Genomic DNA, 16,442 nt, shown 5'->3' with positions numbered 1-16,442 from the left:
GTGATATCATTGCCATTGCTTAGAAGGGAGAAGGGAAAAGAGGTCGCGCGGTGTAGGTTTACAATAAACAATTCAAATTTTGGCGCCATCTTAAATATTTATATACCTCTTCGTGTGTGGACCGTAAGAATAAAATGTAAAGCAACGAAACTTTTGTAATCCGTCTTAGGATTTATCCGCTTGTAGTTTATTCGAGTTTCGTTATTTTATACTTTGTACAATCCTGTTTGTTTCCCCGTTTCAAAAATTTGTTCGAATCGGTAAAAAAGAAAATCTTGCTCTCTTATGTTCCTATATATATATATATATATATAGACACACACACACACACACATATACTCTCTTATATCCTCTTCTTCGGCATTCTCGGCTGTTCAGAATTGACAGAATTTTAAAATACAAACGTTTTTTCAGAGCATCGTATTTGATCCTGGCGCCAAGATTTATTTCGTAAGGTATATCAAATAATGTGCAACCGAAAAAAAACTGGGATATCTTAAAAAATCTTCCTAATAATCTTATTCCTAATTATCTTAATTTTATATACACTTTTGTTTCTACTTGTTACATAAAGGCAAATAATATCAATATAATATCGATAAAATAATAATATCAATAGAATAGAAAAGAAGTTTGTAGGAAGTACGAGTAGTAGGATAACTCAATATTGGCAAAAAGTCGTATGTCGAGGATTCCTTATCTGCAAACGACATAAGGTATATCAGTAGCGATTAAGTGGCATCGTAAGATACACGAAACATGATAACTCGAGATAGGAATTTGTATTAAAAACATTATTCGGGATAATGTAACCTCGCCGTAGATTATACAAGTTTGCGAAATGCATACACGAGAGAAAAAAAAGACAGTGTAAAATTATTGCATAATAAAAGTGATATATATAGTTTTTTTTTTTTTTTTAAATAAGAATAATGTGACGCGCTTTTATAACTTACGATTATAGTTCATGTACAGTTTTATCGAAAAAGGCAATGGTAACTGTTGTATCTTTTCCCTCATGTAAACGGCGAACGCGTTACTGTCTACAAAGTGCACGATAGTTGCGTTCTTGCGGGAGGTAGATTCTTTCGACGTGGAGCGAGAGCCGTATGTACTTCTGCAAGAGTTGTATATCGCGTCGGGCAGCTCCACGTCCATCGCGTCGCCCGTGTCCGTTGTATCAGTGATATCGGAGTCGGAGTGATTGGTATTGGAGCTAGAACTACCGTCCTCGTTACTGAAATTCATATCGTCCACTATACCGCTATCCGTCTTCTCGCGTTTCGCGATTTTTTTGCGTTGCGCGAAAGCGTCCTGCTCGGCGTCACTCTCGCTGTCACTCATATTAGAATATGCGGTTGCCGATTTCCCCGCGTCTCTTTCGCTCTCCTCCTCGTTGTTGTCGTTTATATCCGCAGTCACGGTATTGGAACTGTGACCTGCGGCGCTTGTGCCGTCTGTGCTTGTACTTGAAGCTAAATTCCTCACGGATGATCTTCGCCTTTGTTGACGTATCTGAAAACTCGTGGTCACACCTGCGTCTCGAATATCTTCGCTAACGTTGCTCGAAACCCGTTGATTTTCTTCACTATCGTTCTGATTCGGTTGTATGACGGCTCGTACTAATTGCAGAGTCGTCGTAATAGCTTCTCCAGGATGTGCATCAGCGAGACGCGCATTCAACAAGAAACGCGCTCGTCCAATTTCTTGTTCATCGTCGGTTAAGGCCTCGTCGGATTCCTCGAAGATGGGTATTACGAAACGTCTGAGGGTACGTTGTTGCGGAGTCTGTCTTTGCTGTACCGGTACTATAGGCTTCTCGGTCTCGAGATCAGGATGTTCGCGCCAGATATTTTGACGTAGATAATGTCGAATTCTACCACGACACAACTCTTGCAGAGGTAGAGGATTACACTCCGCTGCAACGTACAATTCGAAAATAGTGTCAAATATTTTTTTTTATATATTAACAATGAATAATAACTATCTGCTTATGAAGGGATATAGATTACGTACGTAGGTGAAATAAATTATGTTCCGAGGCTGGAGGTATGACTAGAGTCGCGAACGATACAGGAAGCATCGAGTACTGCGTCCAGATATCCTCATCCATTCTTTGCACACGTAACAATTGATCTCTGTAAGGCATTATCAATATACCTCCGATACGTACAAATTGCTTAATAAATACTTCGTGACTTTCGGGACACGCTGCTCCGCAGTATACTCTATCGTATTGTCTGCCAGGTACGACGCTGAGACAATTTCCTATTAGATATATTATTATATAATTAATATAACATTTGATACAAGTTCACGCACACATCGTGCGTCGCTTCTCTTCTTTCTGTTCAATCATTTTACCTTGTACGAATATCGGTTCACAGAAATCATATTCATTTAAAGCCAAAGACTTTTGCTTGAACTCCTCCAATCTTTCGTATGCATATTTTAAACAATCTTCGTGCAATTCGATGCCATGATTCGTTCCGTGTTGTTCTAGAAAAAAATATCACAAAAATATCACATATATTCAATATATTATATATATATATATATATATATATCGGCATGTATTAAAACGACAACTTTCTTACGCAATATCAATCCTGCCATTGTGCTGAGGTAGCCAGTTCCCGATCCAAGATTTAGGAAACTTAAGCCAGGTTCTAAACTGAGTCCTTCCAATACTTCGCTGTATATACAGGGAGCTGATAAATGTATATTTCCGTGTTTCCACGCTAGATCCTTGTAAGCGCCTTCTCGGCAAGAGGATAAAACATAGTCGGCTCTATCCACGGCTCTAAAAACTTGCTCCACTTTCTTCGTTCTGATATATCCCGATACCATTAAATTATCCACTAATTCGTCATTGTCCTGTCCACTGCTCACAGCTCCTCCCATATTTATCAAAGTATCAAGAGCTCTACGATGTATTCGATAAGCGTATCAATTTATTACGATGTCGCTATGCAAAGAATTACAGCGTATAGATGAAAAAAATTAATAAAAGATTCCAGATTTTGAAATAATACCATTGTTATAGTAAAACAGCGATTAAATAAGAAACTGATAAAAAATGCTTAATTATCAAAGTCTGCAATGAGGAAGTTATATTTATACGCATTTGTGCGATATTATGTATTCAGGGCATCACCTTTTATATAAGATATTCTACTCGTAAGAAGTAGTGACTCAGAAATAATCACAATCCTAACTCGAATACAACTAGCGTATCAACAAGTTCCGTTACAAGATTTTTGCTCAAATATACTCTATATGATTTATGTAACAATAATTCAATGAATTATATTCACGATATTTTTCAAAAATTAGAAAATAATTAAATCCGTACACATACAGAGACAACGCGTAAACTTGGCTTTAAAGATAGCTTGTCGAGTCAAAGTACATATGAGGTATTAATTATGAATAATATGAAAGTCACGCGGATATATTGACGATGCCGTCGCGTTCATCTAACTTATTGTTAATCTCCCAATCGTTAATTTGATTATTCTCGATCATCTGACGATGTGATAATGTGATAGTATATGTATATGACGCAGCGGCTTGTCCATTTTTAAACGACGAATGAAACAAGAAATCCGTGATCTACGATGAGAAAAAACACACGAGATATAAACTTATGTTTATTTACGATAACAACGTCTCTCTCTCTCTCTCCCTCTCTCTTTTGCATCGAACGACGAGCGAACGAGTAAACGAGCAAACCTGCAAATAACGATTTTAATAATAGATGAACCAAGTTACACACGAAGTGGGCAAACGAGTTTAAGAATTTTTTTGGTAGTGTACGTTTATTTTGTAATTTCCCAACACAACGATATCGTTGACGCTCGTAACACGTAGTGTAACGACACGATGTCGTTAATTAGAAAGTTGGATAACAGGCATTACCACAAAAATCGAAGCACAATATGATGATCACAGCCGATAATATGGAGTCGACGAGTCGTTAAAGTGGAAAAAAAACTCTGTCTCGATGCTATTACTTTGTTAACGATAGAAAACGTTGTTGGCATATTACGTTGACGACACGAAACGACGACCACGACGTAATACCGTGAAACATACTAGAACAGCCTCCGTGGTTCGTGGTTGGACTTGTGTTTTTATAACGCGAAAGGTTCATCAAGTCCATCAGCTGATATTACAAAACAAACCGAGCGATTGACGGACGCTCCTACGCCATTGGACAAAATCAAGTCAACGGGAATAAAGATCGTATTACATTACGCGTGCATGTAAGTTCACGTCTAAGGGCCGTGGCACATAAAAAAACTTAAACAGTAAGACTTAAGACGTAAGCGAATTGACCAATCACGGTCGAACAGTAAGGCAGCCATATTGAAACGTAAGCTACGCTGAAAATTCCGTATGGTTGATATTCTTAAGTTTTAAGTCTTACTGCTTAAGTTTTTTTATGTGCCCTGGCCCTATATCTTAAGTCTTACTGCTTAAGTTTTTTCATGTGCTCGGGCCCTAACAACAATGACATCGCATATAACATTATGCGTTTGTTTCACGTCGTTGTGTTTAAATTTTGTGTGCTTTAATCAAAACGCATGCGCATGTGGCCACAGAGCACATGGCCGGAGACCGTAGAGCATACTCATGTTGCTATCATACTTCCGTTGCGGCCTTGGCCGAGTACAGATATGTTCACGTAACGCTTGTGTCCTTTGGATCTTATTTTTGAATTCTATTCTCCTCTTATAAAGAAAAATTCCTTTCGTAGCATCCTATCAGTAATTCACATCTAAATAAAATTTCTGATACTAACCCACAACTTGATCTCTACAACATTAGCACTATTTATATTCATCGACTTGGCCGTGTGGGCCTGTGTACCTTAGGCCCGATGCCATTCACAAGAAGAGAAGAAGTCATGTCGCTATATTTCGTCGGTACGATTGGTTTTGTAACCTCAATAGTCGTCTACTTTAATTATTAATATCTCGCTTCGCGGAGCAGAGCGACACTTTTCTCTGCTGTATTCTTTCGTTTTGTGCAAAAACGCGTCAAATGAGCATAATTTTATCGATATTTGAGATGAGGCCGCTAGACTGAATAATTACCAATAATGTATATATTAATATATATATGTATATATATATACATATATATATATATATATGTGGCCACATACATAATAAATTTTCTGTCAAATGATAAAGTAACGCAACATCCTTTTATGTAGTCTAAAATCGTATTTAGCATACGAATTTGCATACTCTTGTAAAATTTTGGCTAAATTATAATGTACTATATCAGTTTCAAAATTAATGTCAACTTTGAGAAAGAAATAAATACAGTACAGTGAAAATAATTAACAAAGTCTTTTCTGATGTAATTAATTGTAATTTAATATGTATAATAATTAAAAAATTAATTACATCAATTATTTGTTTTTCTACTAGTAAATGTAAAATCTGTTTGAATTTCAGAATTTGAATCCAAAATATTGGAACTTTGAGCTTCTGATTTTCTAAAGCGTGAAGTTCTCTTCAATTTCAATTCTAACATATGTTCTCTGGCCTCTCTCAATTTCCTGATTGGTACATGCTGTAATGCCTTCTTCCAATCTTTTGTATGCCTTAAATCTAACAATACACTTATCATCTGATTGAGCGTTAAACTCTTTGTTGAACCAGAACCCCAAGGAAGATATTTTTCCAAAGGCAATTTGGCTATCTGTATACCATCTTTCTTGGCTTTTGCCAAAGATAAAGGTTGTTGATTATGCTATAAATAAAGAAAAAATTGACTTAATGAAAAATATATACAATATGTGTATGTGTGTGTATATATATATAAAATAATAAATATATATATATATATATATATATATATATATATATATATATAAAACAAGATGAAAATATTTTCTCAACTTACCTTGTCTACTATTGCACCAATGATATACACCGTATCAGGGTTATATTCAGTCATATCTGTTCTACAATGCGGAGTAAGATATACTAGCTGATCCTTTGGAAACAAATCTAAATAAGATTGTGATGTTATAATCGCTGGAAAATCATTATCCAGTAAATTAGGCATGATGATATTGCAGTATTGCAAAAGCGCCCCATCGTTTTCCATATTACAAAAATAAAGAGACATAGGATCCATATGAAGGCGATTGGTGGCAAAAGACAGAATCAGTTGTTTAGCACAATCGTGCATCTCACGTTGAGTCATGTAATCTTCGTAACCACAATCCAGCACAATTTTTGGTTCAAACATCATAGCTTGGAGTAATTTATTATTATAATAGCGATTTATGGTTGTATCATATATACGTAAAAACAATGTATTATGTGAAAGTCCATATTTCATTTCATCAGTATCTCCCTGTTCTGCTTCTGCCTTTTTAACAAATGCTTCAGTTTTTTTCCATTCTTTTTTTTCCTTTTTATTTATCCGTGTCTTCTCATTTAACCACAAAAATTTGAGGTATTTTCTATATAATGTTAAAAAAAGAAAACATATATATATATATATATACTTAATCACAAGATATTATCTATATTTAAAATTATAAAAATATTTAAAAAAAGAAAAAAGATTAATAAATAAAATATTCACCTTCTTTGTGTCTTGGTCGTTATTTTTACCAGTACCAACCAGTCTTTTGCACTAAGTTCCTCGGGTACTTTTTCAGCATTGTGTCGCAAGACGTCTATCTCCAATTTTAATATTTCAAAAACTTTCTTGTTTTCAGGATCGGATAGAAATTGGTCCAGCTTCTGCTGTAAGTTATATTTTAGACCAATATTTGTTCGATCGTCTCTCTCCTGGATCGTAGCTTGACAACAAAATCGTTTACTCCAATGAGTATTTGTATGACGATTGATCATATGCGACAAAATATTTTTGTGGGTTGATTGTGTGAAAAATTTCTTATGAAATTTTACTGAGACAATTAGACATCTCATATAATTGTACATTTTACAAGTGTAATTTTTCTTAAGGCAAGAGAGTTACTGTTGTCAACCGATAATGTTAAAAAGCCGTTTGAATAAATTGTTAACCTACAATAGAGACGGAGCTTTCCAGCAAGAAAAGATAAGTAAATATCGCATTATAAATATAGTATATCTAGACCGAGTCTCGAGCAGTGGGGGGCAACTCTGCGTTCAGAAACATCCCCGAATGCACACAAGCATCGTTCTATCTGTATCATTTACTAAAAGTTGAACAAAGATAGAACGACACTCGTGTGCATCCGGAGATGTTTCTGAACGCAGTCCAGGGGGCACGAAACAGAGTACATCTATATTTTCTACGTAAACCTTGGCGCACGATATCGCGTATGCCCGTATCAGACTCTGCATTGAAAATTGAAGATTGAAGATTAAAGATTGGAATTTGACTAATCAGAATAAAAGGGACTAAAATTTCTTTGTCCTAATTGGTCAAATTTCAATCTTCAATCTCAATCTTTAACGCGTTGTCTGATACGGGCTATATATGTTTTATATGTTTCGAGAATATAACCCCGGATGGGAAATCGGAAAGATACGATTTCATATGCTGCAAACTCGTGCAGCAAAGAGATCACGTAATCGAAATGGACGAATGAGTGACGACGGCGTGGCCGCTGATTCGTCCATTTCGATCACGTGACTTTTCTTTGCTTCACGAGATTGCAGCTCATGAAATTGTACCTGAATACAGCCCCTTTCATGTTTCTGCCTTAGGGGAAAAGTTGCACGATATCGATACCCAGTTGTATGCGCGCATATCGAATATCTATCTTTCTTATTTCATTGCTCATGGTAATCAACGAGATTCACCCAACTTGCATCAACCACCATTTGCAATCGTTCGTTCATTTGCGTTCGTTACTATTCTCATCGACTTTTCTGTACATTGTATCGAGTGTTATCGCTTTGGTAAGAAAATTTGAAAATTTTCCTGTAATATATAATTATTATTTAAATAAATCGAACCTTTCATCAATTATTTTATAAGTTGTAGCAATATCTGATTTGGTTTCGCAAATTTTTAAGATGCTCTGAATAAGCGTTATCCGCCACGTTGCCTTTATACCGAATATTTGGCATAAAATAGTATAATTGTATTATGTGTTGTCTTGTGTTGTGTGTGCGTGCGTGCGATTGTTCGTTATAACATATATCTTATATTCGCAACATCTATTAATGCATAATAATTGGTTTTTGAGATTAAACTCTTGTTTATCATTTTTTTTGTCATATATGTAACACATATACATATATAATACCCGGCATATATATAGTTTCTATTATCTTCATATGAACTTTATTTTATATTTGTATAACTTTTGTTAATGTGTATAATTTTATTATACAGATACGCGATGTACCTGTACATATTTATTTCTAATTGAAATTTGAAATATTTTGAGTTTTGATATCTTGTAAAGTGTTTTGATATTTTCATGTCTTCATAAAAATAAAGAAAAAGAAAAAGGAAAAAGATATTTGAAGAAAAAAGCACAAAATTTCTAAAAAAAGATTTTATATATATATATATATATATGGATTATTAAATAAGTTTAATATATTAGTTCTATAAATCGTAGCGAGACATAAGTATTTTAAAGTATCTTCTAATATAGAATACGATTCTCAATAGATGGCAATTGGTTTATTTAAATAGAAAAATATGTGTGTAAATCGTTTCTAATGAATCTATTTTCGTATGAAGATTGTAAATAAATAAAACTATACTGCATAAAACTTGTCTAATGACAAGGAATAAAAAACAAAATAAAATTAATTATTTAAAAATGTTTACCACAGCATAAGGAGCACAATGTCGTTTAATCGAGGAGTGAAACGAGATTCCTTTGGAAATCGAGGGAATTTCAATCGGGGCGGTAGTGGAGGCAGTGGTAACAGAGTCGGCAATAACATGGGTAATAATAATATGGGAAATAATATGAGTGGAGGGATGAGCGGAGGCAGTGGTATGGGTGGAATGAATCCCTGGGAAGGTGGTATGATGCCTGGCAGAGGCATCTTGCCTACACCCAATAATAATCTCTCTCTGGCATCACCACAGGCACAGCTAGCAATCGCTAGTAATCTTCTTACAAATCTACTTCGCAGTCAGCAAGAAGTGCAACCACAGGTACGATAATGTTGTTTCTGTTTTGAAATTTTATTTTACCGTGCGTGTTCTAGAATTGCTCTAATTTATTATTAAATCGTCAATGTAGGTACCGTCCCTTATGAGTCTTGGAAATAATTATTCTGGACCAGGATCGAATTATCCCAATCAACAGAACTATTCTTCAGGACGATTTAGCGATCGACCGGCACGGCATCCTATAAAGAATCAACGTCCTCAACCTTATAATAAAGTAAGCGATTTCACGCAATACACGACACTTTTTTAAACAAACATAATCTTACGACACTTCTTTTAACACTTGCTTACGATCTTCTTCTGTATCGTAAACAGGAGTTGTAAATTGACAATCTTTAGTCCACGCTTCCTTGCATGGAAACAAATTGTCTTAATTATTCTACACATTACAAATTCCTCTTCTTGTGCCGATCGATTAAATAGGATATATCGCTCACTCGATTAGACGTGGCCGGCGAAATCATTAAGATATAATTAATTCTTGTTGATGGAACAGCCTTGTCTGAACGACTCCTAGATATCATCTACAAAAATATTTCATTAAAAGCACTGTTGAAAGACGTGTGTTGATTTTTCAAAACATAATTCTCAATTTATTACTCATGGAAGTTTACTGGGGAAGTTTTTGCAGGACTGAATTTGAAACTGACGTTGCCCTGTTTTATAGTCTATGTAATCAGAGTCTTCTATCCACTAATATGATATTAAAATCAATGTGGTTGCACTTTATTCAAAACTACTATCGCTTATATACAAGTTGCATATTTCACTTGATTTTGACTTAACTTCGTCTTCACGTTTATTAGTATTCATCGAGTTTTGCTCAAGTATTTTTAGTGGCAAAAATTATATCTACTTTTATAATTATGATCGTATTTTATGATCGTTGTGATCGTACCTAATACACGATGTATCCTCGATTCGAAATCGGGATGCACTCAACAGTTTTCCCCTTTTTGCTTTCATACTCGGTATAGAAATGGAAGAAAGAGTTTTGGTATTTTACCGACTCCATTCTGCTTCCATTTATCGACCATAGAAATGTTTTCTCCCTCAAATTCCCAAAGTGGTTTCTAGAACCAGTGTCTCGATTTGAGAAGAATCACAGTTACATCAGATACTTCTCATGATACTTTTGGTCGGTTGACCTCTACTACTTGAATAGATGGGCAATCGAGCCCGAGATGGCCCTGCTGGGCGGCGTGGCCCATCCGCACAACAATCTCGTGCACCCCAGTCTGGCAGTCAACGTATGAACGGAAACCAAATCCAACATCGCAACGATAAATCTTCTAAACCAATTCCTGCCTCTAAACAAAATCCGACTGCCAAAAAGGAACAGCAGGATGTTAAGACTTCTGATAGCGAAAAAGCAGAACCGCCTGTTCCGAAAAGGTAAGCTCCCGATTACCTGTGATTGGTATAGTTTCTTCAAATTTCAGTAAGTCTCAGTCTTTCTTCAAACTATTTGCCTATATATATCTATATATATATATATATGTACATGTACATATATACATATACATATATTTTATATACGTTTCTTAATGTATCTATATGTTATATACAGTACCAGTTTCAGAAATTTCACTCTTTTCTATATCTTTCTTTTTATATATACATTTATCTTATACCATTGATGCGATTCACCTTACATTTTACATCCAGAAATATCGAGAGCACTAAAAATTTTGTGCTGTTTTTCATAATTCCTTCTCTCTACATCCATTAAAGCAAATTTTAGCGACTAGAAATTATTCTATTGTATTTGGCAAGAATATATTATATATTTAAGGTATATTAATAAAATGTATGAATTTATTATATTTTTTTATTGATATATTTTTATATAATCAATACAATTTTCTTTAGTCTTTATTATAGCAAGATTTCGTATACGTGAACATTATAAATTATTTAACTATATAATTCCCAACAAAATTAAAAATTTCATAGTGAGTTTAATATAAAATGATCAATTCACTGGTCAAGAGCAATTACAAAATTTCTTCAAGAATATAAGAAACTTTATTCTAAAGTATATTATTTGTGATAAATAGTGACGACGCGGACGAATCCGAGAACAAAAAGCGCGATTGGAAGGATGAAAAGGAAGAAGTATGTGTAAAAATTGAAAAAACAGAAGATGAAAAAACGGAAGATATCGAGATAAAGATAGAAAATCCTGTCACTGTGGAAGATTTCACGACAAAAGAGACGAAAGAGGCATCTGAAAAAACAGACAAAGAAAATACGAAAACGACCGGCAAGAAATCGGAGGCTAGACACGCCGAGAGTCGTTACGCGGAGGTTCCGATGAGCCATATGTTTTGCCACATTTGCAACAAGCATATGTGGGACGGATTTGTATGCATTATGAACAAAGTTAACATATCTGTATAAATATTTATTGTGTGTTATAATTATTGTATTTCTTTGCACAGTCCTTCGAAAATCATCTACGCGGACGTGCGCATCAGCTAATGATGGAAAAGTTGGACGAATCGTACAAATTGAAAGTCGATCTGATGAGACACGAATTGCGAGTTGCCGAGGAGCAGCGTGAACTTAGCTTAAACAACTCGAAACGGCGCGGCAAAAAAGTAAGAGAATCACATCTATTAGAAAAACTGAACGTAGATTTTTGATAACGAACAGTACTTTGGTATATATGTATACATAATGTTTTAATTACAGGTTTCTGTGGATTTCAATGTGAGAGAATATTGTACAATGTGCGATCTAAACTTTTATGGAACTTTATCTACGCATAGAAAGAGCGAGAAACATCAGCAATTGAAGACATTCTTGCATCCTCGATGCTTTCCTTGTTTAAAAGAATTCCCATCTCGCATAGAATACGACGAACATTGTTTAACTCCCGCTCACATGAAAAATGCCGTTCAGTGTGAGGAACAACGAAAAAATAAGAAAAAAGGTAATGAAGGAAAGATAAAGAAAGAAAAAGTTAACTTGTTTTTATTAATTTAGTTAATTTTAGTAAACTATAATTAATTTTTAAGATAATTTTTAATTAGTAAAATATCTTTTTATAGAAAAACTGGCAAAGGGAGAAGCTGAAGTTCGCACTGCAGAAGATGAAGAGAAAGATGTTTGCCATGACATAAAGAACGAAAAGGAAGAAGATTCAGGAGAACAAGAATATATCACAGATATTACTGAAAATATAAATGAAAAGAAATTTAAAGTACCGTCTTATAAATATTGTCGTCAGAATCAGATCTTTATCGGTATGGATTATAGAAAATTTTAAAAATTATATTAATCTATATAAATTAAATGTGTGTTTTTTGTATTGATTTTATAAAAAAAATTACATTACTCAGGTAAATCTATGGTCAAGGAGGTTCAAGGATTTTATTGCGAGCGTTGCCGAAGATTTATGCTCTTGGCAGAAGATATGAATGCTCATCTACGCAGCATTACTCACTATCGAAATTTCTTAGTAGAAGTAAAACTGTTAACATCGAATACAGCAGTTATAGAGTCAAAAGAAACTGAACAAATTGAGGTAAGTAACTTATAAAAAGAATATGAAAGTAATTTATTTTGAACATTGTTATATCGTGTTTGTAGAGTGAGAAAAACACCGTTGAAGTTAATGAAGAATGCGATGAAAATCGGAAACGTCGCAAGATCAGTCATGACGAAAATGAAGATAAACCGAAAGAGTTGCAGGAGAATGATGCTGATAATGCAAACGCGGCACCAAAGAGATCAGATGGAGAGGAGAAGTATGACCCTTTAGAAGCTGATGCCGCCGAATCGGAGGAGGAAGAAAATCGCGAGGCGGAAGAAAAGGTGAAAGAGATTATCGCGGAAAATACTGCTAACGTGCAGGAGAAAAAGACGCCGGTTGACGAAATGTGGGCGGACATAGACAATGACAACGATGTGGAAATGGGTAATTTGGTCGACGATGCAGACGAAAAAGAACAACATGCGCATGATCCGCATGATCATGAAAAGTCTATTCAGAAGATAGATCGAAATCATAGTCCTCAAATAAAATCTAGAGGCCGTGGATACGCACGCGGCCGTGGTGGTCCACGCGCTAGGAGGTCCCGGCGATAAGGTAATATTACGAATTGACGAAAGTGTGAGAGCAAACGCGCTAAAAAAATGCGTTGAAAAGAAAATTTCAGTTATTTGTTTTGTGTGTTAAGATAAGTTTTAACGATACAAACATATAAAACACGTTTTTTATTGAAGCGTATCTCGTAATGTTTGTGTAATATTACGCATAATCTTACATTTACAAACATAAACACAAATATATATATATATATAATAGTATAAGATCTTATCTATAAGCGATTTATTTCGCTAGTATCGCGTATCAGGAAAGATAATGCGCGAGAGATGTCAGAATTTTTGTACATGTATGAATTTTTAGCCATATACCTTTCTCCTAGATCTTGAAATCACCGCTCTGATATGGCACTATTATGTATCAACGAAGCAAATTATTAGATATTGCATGTGATTACAATTATATTTAGAGAAAAGTGTATTTGTGTATACAATACCAAGAAATAGAATCTTGTATTAATGTAAATGAGAAAGAATTGATTGATAACGAAATTCAGTGTACATTTAATATAATGATATATGTAATCTAGGTACACGTAATATTTAAATTTAGACTTTAATCACAGAAATATTCCCATGATTCCTACAATATCATTTTTTGATATAATTGATTCTCTAATGATAGAGAATTATAAAAATTCCCAAACATTTTATGCTCGTGAATATAGATAGATAGATAAATTTCTCCTTTATTTCTTAGCAATTTAAATTTTTTTTAAGAATTGTGTGCTAATATATATTTTAAAATAATTCAAAAATTTTATGAATGTCTATATTATATTAAAAATGACTTGTTGACATTTCATTAATATAAAAAAATCATTAGTAATTTTATTATATCATAAAAGAATTGTAAAAATATTAGAAGAATTATTATTATCGAATTAACTATTCTTTCAATTTCACACACATTAAAACATATAGCTGAATAATTGCAAATTATGCTAAGGATGATAACTATATATCTACAGGGTAGAAAATAATTATTTGTTAGAGATTCAAAGAAAAATGCAACGTGTGTGGGAAGTCCAAAATTTTAATACAGGCTTAAATTAAGTTGTGGAGTTACCACACGCGTTGCATTTTTCTCTGGATTCCTATGTGTAGCTAATGATTATTTTCCACCCTGTACATTTCATATTTTTTTTGCATCTACTTAACATACACAAATTGTATTACAATAAACTTTAAAAAAATTTTAAATAGAATATTATTCATCAAGATTTAATACATATTAAAAATATGTACGATGCAAAAAGTAAGATGTCAATTGGCATAATGGTATAAAATGTAAAATTATGATATAAAGTAATATTCAAATATGTATATACAGGGTGTCCGGTGTCAATCGCATCACCGGACGTATGCAGGTAAAGCAGATGAAATCAAGAAGAAAAGTCCTTTACCATTTTTTTCTATAACATTTAATAAAAAGATTGAGTAATGTCTGGCCAATCAGCGCCGATTTTTAGCCGGTCGCACGTCGGTCAGTCGTGCGCCTGATAGTGTGCGCCGCTGCACACTTCATAGCGCGGCTAAAGATCGGCGTTGATTGGCCAGACTTTACTCAATAATTATACTTTTTTATTAAGTGTTATAGAAAAAAAATGATAAAGGACTTTTCTTCTTGATTTCATCTGCTTTACCTGCAGACGACCGGTGATGCGATTGACGCCGGATACCCTGTATACATGTGTGTATGTGTGTGTAAATAATTGGATAGTTAAGAATTCAGTAGAAATATCATATTAATGCAATATATTTATTTCTTAATTCTATTAATCCTTAGAAAGATGAGTGGATAGAAATTCATCTACAGATTCTGTGTCCCATTTATGTATATCTAGTATATCTTCAATTCTATTTTCCTCGTCATATAGCTTAATGATTGGATCCAAGCCTCTCACGTATTTTATGCTGAGATTCTTGTATTTCTTTGGTCGATCACTTTTAATGAAGGCTGAAAAGGAAAATGTACAATTATACATTTAATTTATATTAAATTTTATATTCCACCAAACATTTTTATGTTATCAAAAGCAATGAGAAATAATGCGGATACCCTGTATTTGCGGATATTGTCCAAATTTGCATGTGCATACTTCGAGGACGGCCTTAGGATAACGCTTCGATCCAGACAAATCATTGTCATTATCTTTTAGACAACATTCCTTACACGTAACACTAATAAAATGAAAAGAAAGGATATGACTTGTGCTTTAGATAATCCTGATAAAAAATTCAATAAAATAGATTTTTTTATACATACAGAATTTTTGCTAATTCGGGATCACTGAAGCGTTCACAGGTTGAGCAAAGCACATTGGCTTTGTTAAACCCTAACATCTTGCAATCGTCTGCTGTAAATTCTGCGATGATAATGTCCATCTGTAAAATACATCATTAATGTTATTATAGTTCTCTATAAATATCACAGCAAACAATTTATTCTTTGGTTTTATACTACCTTTAAAGCGATTGCTTTAATTACATGAAGAAAAGTGTGAATAAAAATAATATTTTTGAAATGAATAAAATTTAGAAAGAAAAGTTCAGAGTTTTGGAGCTTGTTCTGTATACAAAAGTTATATTTCTTGTTGCCCTTACCACAGAGATGCATAAGAATAAAACCGTGTATAATGAATAATTCATATTCGGCTACTCTTCTTGTTTCTCGTGTTTAATTATAGAAACAAACTAAAAAAATAGATATACATACAGTACACATCACATATAAATATAGAAAGGTGAGGTGACAATATTTTGTACTGACGTGATACGTCTTGTATTCAAGCCACAGACCACAGACTTGTTATGCACGATGCACTTGTTATGTCTCGTATGGTGACATGTGAAACAAAGGCAGTCATTTACAATTGGCTATCTCGGTTTTATCCAATCACAGCTAGTTATAGCTGTTACAGGTTACAGCTAGGTTAAAGCTGTGTTCCGATTCCCCCCCGGGTGGGAAATCGGAACACAGCCTAATATGACCCAGTTTACACCGATATACTTTAATGCGACGTCTACAATAGAGATTTTAAGCCATAAGCCTTAAGAAATTGACCAATCACAATCGAGTATTCTTCTCATACTTGATTGTGATTGGTCAATTTCTTAAGGCTTAGGGCTTAAAATCTCTATTGTAGACGCCGCATAATACT

At 34.1% G+C, this 16,442-nt stretch overlaps 4 protein-coding genes across 12 annotated transcripts; 1 reads left to right on the top strand and 3 right to left on the bottom strand.

Annotated features, from left to right (window-relative positions):
- Window positions 1–77: 77 nt before the first annotated feature.
- Window positions 78–4,299, bottom strand: LOC138939904 (protein-L-isoaspartate O-methyltransferase domain-containing protein 1). Of its 8 annotated transcripts, none has more exons than XM_070308228.1 (7): window positions 3,820–4,299; window positions 3,662–3,735; window positions 2,598–2,926; window positions 2,365–2,499; window positions 2,017–2,268; window positions 957–1,919; window positions 78–700 (listed from the first exon to the last, which is right to left on the bottom strand). In XM_070308228.1, the coding sequence occupies exons 3-7, from the start codon at window positions 2,902–2,904 to the stop codon at window positions 585–587; spliced, it is 1,773 nt and encodes a 590-aa protein (XP_070164329.1). In that variant the 5' UTR covers window positions 2,905–2,926; window positions 3,662–3,735; window positions 3,820–4,299; the 3' UTR covers window positions 78–584. The 8 variants fall into 8 exon arrangements, with proteins under 8 accessions (XP_070164329.1, XP_070164328.1, XP_070164325.1 ...); XM_070308227.1 differs by having other exon boundaries at window positions 3,922–4,299; XM_070308224.1 differs by having other exon boundaries at window positions 3,158–4,299.
- A 910-nt stretch (window positions 4,300–5,209) lies between these two features.
- On the bottom strand, window positions 5,210–7,079 carry LOC138939905 (mitochondrial ribonuclease P protein 1 homolog). The gene is made up of 3 exons (XM_070308231.1): window positions 6,616–7,079; window positions 5,923–6,490; window positions 5,210–5,769 (listed from the first exon to the last, which is right to left on the bottom strand). The coding sequence occupies exons 1-3, from the start codon at window positions 6,975–6,977 to the stop codon at window positions 5,422–5,424; spliced, it is 1,278 nt and encodes a 425-aa protein (XP_070164332.1). The 5' UTR covers window positions 6,978–7,079; the 3' UTR covers window positions 5,210–5,421.
- Window positions 7,080–7,816: 737 nt separating this feature from the next.
- Pep (Protein on ecdysone puffs) lies at window positions 7,817–13,787 on the top strand. Its single transcript, XM_070307893.1, has 10 exons — window positions 7,817–7,925; window positions 8,817–9,147; window positions 9,236–9,379; window positions 10,331–10,560; window positions 11,226–11,532; window positions 11,610–11,768; window positions 11,863–12,103; window positions 12,222–12,416; window positions 12,513–12,697; window positions 12,763–13,787. The coding sequence occupies exons 2-10, from the start codon at window positions 8,830–8,832 to the stop codon at window positions 13,258–13,260; spliced, it is 2,277 nt and encodes a 758-aa protein (XP_070163994.1). The 5' UTR covers window positions 7,817–7,925; window positions 8,817–8,829; the 3' UTR covers window positions 13,261–13,787.
- Window positions 13,788–15,026: 1,239 nt separating this feature from the next.
- On the bottom strand, window positions 15,027–16,234 carry LOC138939759 (selenoprotein F). 2 transcript variants are annotated; one of them, XM_070307896.1, is made up of 5 exons: window positions 16,052–16,234; window positions 15,886–15,975; window positions 15,548–15,666; window positions 15,341–15,462; window positions 15,027–15,238 (listed from the first exon to the last, which is right to left on the bottom strand). In XM_070307896.1, the coding sequence occupies exons 2-5, from the start codon at window positions 15,928–15,930 to the stop codon at window positions 15,057–15,059; spliced, it is 468 nt and encodes a 155-aa protein (XP_070163997.1). In that variant the 5' UTR covers window positions 15,931–15,975; window positions 16,052–16,234; the 3' UTR covers window positions 15,027–15,056. The 2 variants fall into 2 exon arrangements, with proteins under 2 accessions (XP_070163997.1, XP_070163995.1); XM_070307894.1 differs by having other exon boundaries at window positions 15,886–16,234.
- Between the last annotated feature and the right edge of the window lie 208 nt (window positions 16,235–16,442).

This window comes from Polyergus mexicanus, unplaced genomic scaffold (genome assembly GCF_030449975.1).
Source record: "Polyergus mexicanus isolate NDT 795.1 unplaced genomic scaffold, iyPolMexi1.0 SCAF_15, whole genome shotgun sequence".
In the NCBI taxonomy this organism is placed as follows: domain Eukaryota; kingdom Metazoa; phylum Arthropoda; class Insecta; order Hymenoptera; family Formicidae; genus Polyergus; species Polyergus mexicanus.
The sequence above is the reverse complement of the archived record's forward strand: the minus strand, read 5'-3'. Positions and strand labels throughout refer to the sequence as shown.

Excerpts from the sequence above, each read along its gene's own strand:
- LOC138939904 (XM_070308224.1), bottom strand. The coding sequence starts at position 2,904 with ATGGGAGGAGCTGTGAGCAGTGGACAGGACAATGACGAATTAGTGGAT. Across the intron at positions 1,920-2,016 it reads ACATAATTTATTTCACCTAC|CGGAGTGTAATCCTCTACCT; the intron begins GTACGTAATCTA and ends TGTACGTTGCAG. Across the intron at positions 701-956 it reads ACTGTACATGAACTATAATC|ATAAGGAATCCTCGACATAC; the intron begins GTAAGTTATAAA and ends TGTCGTTTGCAG.
- LOC138939905 (XM_070308231.1), bottom strand. The coding sequence starts at position 6,977 with ATGTACAATTATATGAGATGTCTAATTGTCTCAGTAAAATTTCATAAG. Across the intron at positions 6,491-6,615 it reads ACGACCAAGACACAAAGAAG|AAAATACCTCAAATTTTTGT; the intron begins GTGAATATTTTA and ends AACATTATATAG. Across the intron at positions 5,770-5,922 it reads TTGGTGCAATAGTAGACAAG|CATAATCAACAACCTTTATC; the intron begins GTAAGTTGAGAA and ends CTTTATTTATAG.
- Pep (XM_070307893.1), top strand. The coding sequence starts at position 8,830 with ATGTCGTTTAATCGAGGAGTGAAACGAGATTCCTTTGGAAATCGAGGG. Across the intron at positions 12,104-12,221 it reads ACGAAAAAATAAGAAAAAAG|AAAAACTGGCAAAGGGAGAA; the intron begins GTAATGAAGGAA and ends ATCTTTTTATAG. Across the intron at positions 12,417-12,512 it reads TCAGAATCAGATCTTTATCG|GTAAATCTATGGTCAAGGAG; the intron begins GTATGGATTATA and ends TACATTACTCAG.
- LOC138939759 (XM_070307894.1), bottom strand. The coding sequence starts at position 15,930 with ATGAATTATTCATTATACACGGTTTTATTCTTATGCATCTCTGTG. Across the intron at positions 15,667-15,885 it reads TATTCTTATGCATCTCTGTG|ATGGACATTATCATCGCAGA; the intron begins GTAAGGGCAACA and ends TGTATTTTACAG. Across the intron at positions 15,463-15,547 it reads CCCGAATTAGCAAAAATTCT|TGTTACGTGTAAGGAATGTT; the intron begins GTATGTATAAAA and ends TCATTTTATTAG.